The sequence below is a fragment of the Triticum aestivum genome, chromosome 2B, assembly GCF_018294505.1.
Source record: "Triticum aestivum cultivar Chinese Spring chromosome 2B, IWGSC CS RefSeq v2.1, whole genome shotgun sequence".
NCBI classification, from domain to species: Eukaryota; Viridiplantae; Streptophyta; class Magnoliopsida; order Poales; family Poaceae; genus Triticum; species Triticum aestivum.
The window spans coordinates 758,643,345-758,650,500 of record NC_057798.1 but is presented as its reverse complement, the minus strand read 5'-3'; the positions used below and the strand labels follow the sequence as shown (position 1 = coordinate 758,650,500).

The window sequence follows — 7,156 nt, the reverse complement described above, 5'->3', positions numbered from 1 at the left end:
CATGTTTACACTGCAGTTGCCATAGGGCTTAAACTAAAGTTGCCATGTGGCAATTTTAGTTTGTAGATCATGGCAATTTTAGTATTTTGATGATGACAACTCCAGTACTTTGACCATGAAAATTACTTTTTGTATGAATCATGGCAATTTTACGTGCATGTATTATGGCAATTTTAGTTTATGGTTCATAGCAAGTCTAGTTTCTTAATTCCCCGTTTTATAAATGTCAAAATTTACTTTTAAATGTAGAAGAAAATAGCTGAAACATATTATGGCAACTTCAGTGTAAACATCATGGCAATTCATATGCAATAGACATGGCAACTTTTAATCCAAAAAAAAATTCATCAAAACATATCAACATGGGATCTAGTTTCGAAGATCTCATCGCGAGGGATTTAATGGTGAAAACGGATTTTCAATCGGATTTTTCGTTTAAGAGATAAAACATTTTAAAAACTGAAAATCCAAAAAGATTCCTGCATGCATGCATGCGATGACGTGAACATTAGAGACGTGTGGTGCGTCTCCCTTCCTGCCACACGTGTGACAGTTAGCGCGACCCTATTTTTTTCTGTAATATATTTTAATAGAAACTTTTCCAAGTAACAAAATCCAGTGAAAAATACCGACCAGCTAACAGAACCTGGCAAAATGCTCCTAGTAGAGTTTTTTCTTTCACGGCACGCAAGCTGGCTAGCGGAAAGAAAGAAATAACGGGGGCCCAGCCCAATGAGCGAGTCTGGAAGAGGCCGGTCCGGAGACGCTGGTGGCCTGGACATATAATATACGCCAGCCGACGCCGCCTCCTCCCGTTCGTTCCAGCGAGAGAAATCCCCTATCCACCAAACCAGGCGAGTGGCGGACCAGACCCGGCGATGTTCGTCGACAAGATGCAGTTCGCCGTGCCGATGGCCACCGGCTACGAGGGTTTACCCCTCACCGCGGCCCAGGATGAGAAGGAGGAGGCGGAGGCGTTCACCATCCAGGAGGGGTGTGGCTGTAAGAGGAAGGCGGAGGAGGATCGTGAGGAGGAGGCTGCGTTCACCGTCAAGGCCAAGGCGGAGGAGGAGGCGGCGTTCACCATCCAGGCCAAGGCGGAGGAGGTGGAGGACTCGGACTATGACTGCGACTCGGACGAAGAGGAGGAGTTCATGGCCAGGCTCATCGCAGACTACAACGCCCATGTCGACAAGCTCAGGGCTGACCATCCAGGGATGAAGTACGAGGACTACAGCACTGAGAAATACGCCTACATGCGTCGCAAGCCGGAGGAGGTGGAGGATGATGACTACGACAAGTTCGAGAAGCTCAGGGCTGAATACGCCTACTTTTTTTTGAGCTGCTGTATCCTTTATTAGAAGTTCAAAAACATGGGGATACAGAGAATTTCAGGCAAAATGCTAAGCCACACGTGGCGCCCGGGACTTAGAGAAGCCGCTGCACCGCTTCCAGACAATCCGATGCAACACAAAATGATTGAATATGCAAATCTGCTGCAAGTGAGAGAGCCTCACTGCAAGCCTGTGCCTCGAGGATGGTAGGGTCAGATCGGCCTTCATAGATGATTGCCGAGGCACCTAGGTACTTGCCCCGTTTGTCCCTACATACCGCTGCTGAGGCCGCTCTATCTCCGATCTTGGAAAACCCGGCATCCACATTCATTCCGCAAGCCGGAGGAGGAGGGTTCCCATGGTGTTGATGGGCTTGTTCCGGCGTGAGATTGTTGCTCTTGTAATTTGACTGACTGGGATGAAGGAGGTTTACCAATGCTATCTATCTACACTAGTAGTAGTTGATCGATCTGGAGGACATCTATGTTAGCGATCCACCTCTCTGTGTGTGTATGATCTTATAGTATTATCAAGTTACGAGGTGCCCGTGAACCAATGACAATGGCATGTACCTACTATTAGCATTATAATCATCTCAACTCAGTATGCTATTCCGTAGTTGTCTGCGATGTTTGATTATCTCTGAGGTTCTACGTGCCTGCGTGCTGGTTTACGTTGTTATGTGTTGTTTGGCCGCTCCTTGCAAACCATTTCAGATTAGATTTTTTTATTGCCAGTTTCAGTTTAGTCTTGTCCAGCTTTGCTATGCCTTCTTGCTCTTCTTGACTCTTCATGTGTTACAGTATATAGATTGCTTACAGTATACAGATTAGATTTTTATATGAACTTATTAAAAATTCAGAAACATTTTATTTAATTCGTGAGCATTTTTGAGATTCAGGTGCATTTTTAAAATTCCTAAACTTAGTAGAATCACAAACATTTCGAAAGTTTTTAGTGTCTAATTGTTTTCCAAATTCTTGATTATTTAAATTCACAAACATTTTTAGAAAATCTAGGAATTTTGCAAATTTGTGAACATTTTCTAAAATCCACAAAATTCTATTGTTCTTAAATATCTTTTTCTCCGATGTATTTTAATAGAAACCTTTTTTTAGGAAATTAATAGAAACCTTCGAATTAACAAAATCCTGCCGAAAGAACCGCTGGCAAAACGCTAGTAGATTTTGTTTTCTTTCGAGAAGACTGCCCAACAAGCTAGCTAGCGGAATGAAAGAAGTGATGGGGGCCCAGCCCAGGCCAGCCCAGCCGAGGCTAGCCCAGCCCAATCAACGAGTCTGGAAGAGGCCGGTCCGGAGACGAGGCCCCCGGCTCCGACTCGAGGCCGAGGCGGATAGGCTAGGGTTGGCATGGACGTATATATATGCCAGCCGCCGCCGCCTCCTCCACCCGTTCGTTTTCAGATCCAGCGAGAGAAATCCGCAATCCACCAAAACCTAACCCTAACCACCAGCAGAGGAGGGGAGAGGCGGAGCAGATCCAGCCATGTTAGTCGAGAAGATGTTCGCCGTCCCGATGGCCGCCGGCTACGAGGGTTTCCCCTTCATCGCGACACAGGCGGAGAAGGAGATGGCGGAGGCGTTCGCCGGCAAGGCCAGGGCGGAGCGGCAGCCGTACGCCCTCAAGGCCAAGGCGGAGGGGGCGAGGTTCGTTGTCAAGGCGGGGTGTGGCTCTAAGAGGAAGGCGGAGGAGGACCGTGAGGAGGACGCGGCGTTCACCTTCAAGGCCAAGTCGGAGGAGGAGGCGGCGTTCACCTTCAAGGCCAAGTCGGAGGAGGAGGCGGCGTTCACCTTGAAGGCTAAGTCGGAGGAGGAGGCGGTGTTCACCGTGAAGGCCAAGGCGGAGGAGGAGGAGGAGGAGGAGGATGATGACTGCGACTCGGACGAAGAGGAGGAGTTCATGGTCAGGCTCATCGCAGACTACAACGCCCATGCCGACAAGCTCAGGGCTGACCATCCAGGGATGAAGTACAAGGACTACAGCACTGAGGAATACGCCTACATGCGCCTCCAGCCGGAGGAGGTGGAGGACGATGACTGCAACAAGATCGAGAAGCTCAGGGCTGAATATGCCTACTTGTTCTGCAAGCTGGAGGAAGAGGGTTCCCATGGTGTTGATGGGCTTGTTCGGGCGTGAGATTGTTCCTCTTGTAATTTGACTGACTGGGATGAAGAGGTTTACCAATGCTATCTATCTACACTAGTAGTTGATTGATCCGGAGGATTAGTCATCAACCTATCTGTGTGTGTGGTCTTAGTATTATAACTTTAGAGGCGCCCTTGAACCAATGGCAATGGCATGTATCTACTATTAGCATTATCTCATCTTAACTCTGCTATTCCTCAGTTGTCTGTGATGTTTGATTTTATCTGAGCTTCTCCGTGCCTGACTGATTGTTTACATTGTTATGTGTTGTGTTTACATTGTTATGTGTTGTTTGCCTGCTTCTTGCAAACCATTTCAGATTAGATTGTTTCGATTGTGCCAGTTTTGAGTTTAATCTTGTCCAGCCTTGCTATGCCTTCTTGCTCTCGCTGACTCTTCTTCTGTTAAAAGTGAGGAGCTAGTGAGACAGTGCCGCAAGTTGAAATGAGCCATTCCTTGTTTGTACCTACTCCCTCCATTCCTAAATATTTTGAGTCTTTGTAGAGATTTCATTATGAACTACATACGGATGTATATAGATGCATTTTGAGTGTAGATTCATTCATTTTGCTCCGTATGTAGTCCATAGTGAAATCTCTACAAAGACTTACATTTAGGAACGGAGGAAGTACCATTTTCAATTTTCTTTCCCTAACCTCATAATAAGTCTTATAAGCGTTTTTTTTCGTTTGGTTGGTTGCTGTTGCGTTTTGCACATTTTGCTATCGTCCAAGTACAGTTCCGAGTTTCCAGTGGCTAGTACACGCAGAATCATCCTGACTCCTTCGTTAGAAATTTAGTCCACAATATGTTGATCTGCATCTTGTTTCTGCTACCTATCACTGTACTTCCTTATTTAGTTTTAGCTTTTGACTTGTCTTTTGATCTGCTTTGTATTTGAACTGCTGCTCCGTTATGCAAAGTAATTGAACCCAGCTCCCCTTTGACAAAAACAATCTGGAATTGTACTGTTTTCTCTTATTTAACAGAGTTCAAGAAGCTATCACAGCACCAACTTTCTCCTATTATCCTTGTATTTTATTTATCAATGGTACTATAAGGGTTGGTCCTTAATTAAAACTGTCATGTCTTTTTTGCATGTTTTAATCTGCAAAGTAGTCACTAAATGCAATGTGTCCTAATTGTTCTGGTTGCCTGTTTCGCATGTTAAATCTACTCCCCCAAAGATGTCCCTATTATCTGAATTTATTTGTATCCTTTGTTCTATATTGCACCAATATGGATACGCCATATGTTTGACTTTTTCTGAAAAAAAAGTTATCAATTAAGCATCAAGCCGTTTAGCATATATTTAGTCAGTGCAGTCCATTATCTTCTACTCCCTCTATAAAGTAATATAAGATCTTTTAGATTACTACTTTAGTGATCTAAAAGCTCTTATATTACTTTAGAGAGGGAGTATCTTCTTATCCATGATTCCAACAAAAGCAAGAACCAACAACCAAAGGGCAGCAGCAATTTACCAAACATAAAAGTTCAGTTAGAGAGAAAAGTGGGAGGAGGAAATCAGCAGCCTTCCATTAGATAGAAAATTCTACAGGATAGTGGGGGAGACGGGAGCCGGAGCAGCGGGGAAAGGAGCCCCAAACCAGCACTACTAGAGCTTGAGAGGTATCGGGGCCATATTGGGAAAGCTTCAGTATCGGATACGGCATCCGATACGGATACTTGACCTATGTGCTGCATCTTTTTTTCCTGATAAAAGGGTTTCCCCTTGATTCCACTAAAAGAAACACAGCCAACAAGGTAAAGTACAGGGTTTCTTAACACACCGAATGCACATATAAAAAGAAAAGATGAACAAGGGCTAGAGCGGCTGATGCCTCCAATCCAAAAGTTCTTTTTTCTGCATGTATTTCTCACAAGTTCACTGCATACCTTAGAGATCATTTGTTTTCGTGCCCTGACATCACTGCATAACTACAACCTCCTATGATTTCTGATTTCTTTGCTAACCTCTTGACTGTGCTGCTCCGGAGTCACTGCTCAATGATGTTCTCCGTAAATCACTGCCATCCAAATTCCCTGCAAGTGTTAAATGTCCAAGACGGTGGCAAAATCAGGACCTAAGGAGGTGGTGCCGCAAGTTGAAAGGAACCATTCCAATCATCGACTAATACAAGGTAACAAAAACTTCCATGAATCACATCCACCATTTTCCCTTGTTTTTCCTGAACTCGTAAGACAAAGCAATTGCTATCTTAGATGTGCCGTGCAGGGCTTCGTTTTGCACATTCTTCTAGTCTTGTGTAGTTCTTCCATGTCCGAGTACAATCTGAGTTTCTGGTGCAAGCATGAAAGATCTCAGTTTTGTATATTCCATCCTGTACAGAAAATTGGTTAGTAAATGTGGAACCATCCCAACTCCTTAGTTAGAAATTTATAGTCCAGAGTGTTTATTTGCCTCTTGCTTCTGCTACCTGGCACTGTGCTGCTTATATGCTTTGAGCTATTAACAGAAGCAACTTTTCCCATATTCTTACTGTCCTTGTAGTACTTATTTCAGCTCCATGTAATAATATTTGTAGTGGGTTTGTACTGTTAGAAGGTCACTCATGTGTTACTGAGTTGTGGCTGCCCAGAGCAGGGAATCAACCTGGATGGATGCTGCTGTTAAGATGAATGTTTAATTTGCGAATACTTCATTCCCTGTTTATTTGGCAGGCACAATCACATGGGAATAGGGGTTTAGCAGGTTGGATGGAGAGGTTCGAAGCCGAGCTGAGCTCCGAATCTGATTCAGCTGAGTTGGTGAAGCGTGGAACCAAGTTGTAGTTATACCTCTCTTTTCTGGCTGTAGTTATGTGCTGTCAAAGCAGCATGATTCACTCTGTTGTGATGATTTAAAAGGTGAGTTCCTAACAAGACAGTCAAAGTTGAAACTTAATGTGTCGACTTGCTTGATTCAAGGCTATGTATAATACATTTCTTCTTTTTTGTGTGGCGGTAAAATGCAGGCAGGCAGGAGCTGTGTTGGTTAACTACAAGCAAGAGAAAATGTAGAGGATGAATGAAATGTAGAAGAAGGTGCGCCCAGAGGTGAAAACCTCTGAAGTTGAAACCAAACACGGTGGTCGATCTATTTCCTTATGCGACACAACAACAACAACAACAACAACAAAGCCTTTAGTCCCAAGCAAGTTGGGGTAGGCTAGAGGTGAAACCTATAAGATCTCGCAACCAACTCATGGCTCTGGCACATGGATAGCAAGCTTCCATGCACCCCTGTCCATAGCTAGCTCTTCGGTGATACCCCAATCCTTCAGGTCTCTCTTAAGGACTCCTCCCATGTCAAATTCGGTCTACCCCGCCCTCTCTTGACATTCTCCGCACGCTTTAGCCATCCGCTATGCACTGGAGCTTCTGGAGGCCTGCGCTGGATATGCCCAAACCATCTCAGACGATGTTGGACAAGCTTCTCTTCAATTGGTGCTACCCCAACTCTATCTCGTATATCATCATTCCGGACTCGATCCTTCCTCGTGTGGCCACACATCCATCTCAACATACGCATCTCCGCCATATCTAACTGTTGAACATGTCGCCTTTTAGTCGGCCAACGCTCAGCGCCATACAACATTGCGGGTCGAACCGTCGTCCTGTAGAACTTGCCTTTTAGCTTTTGTGGCACTCTC

At 44.8% G+C, this 7,156-nt stretch overlaps 1 protein-coding gene across 1 annotated transcript; it reads left to right on the top strand.

Moving 5' to 3' along the window:
- Positions 1 to 2,728: 2,728 nt before the first annotated feature.
- Positions 2,729 to 3,728, top strand: LOC123047201 (high mobility group B protein 1). Its single transcript, XM_044470697.1, has one exon. The coding sequence runs from the start codon at positions 2,841 to 2,843 to the stop codon at positions 3,489 to 3,491; it is 651 nt and encodes a 216-aa protein (XP_044326632.1). The 5' UTR covers positions 2,729 to 2,840; the 3' UTR covers positions 3,492 to 3,728.
- The last annotated feature ends 3,428 nt before the right edge of the window (positions 3,729 to 7,156 follow it).

What these genes read in the sequence shown, in the direction of transcription:
- LOC123047201 (XM_044470697.1), top strand. Translation starts at nt 2,841, where the DNA reads ATGTTAGTCGAGAAGATGTTCGCCGTCCCGATGGCCGCCGGCTACGAG.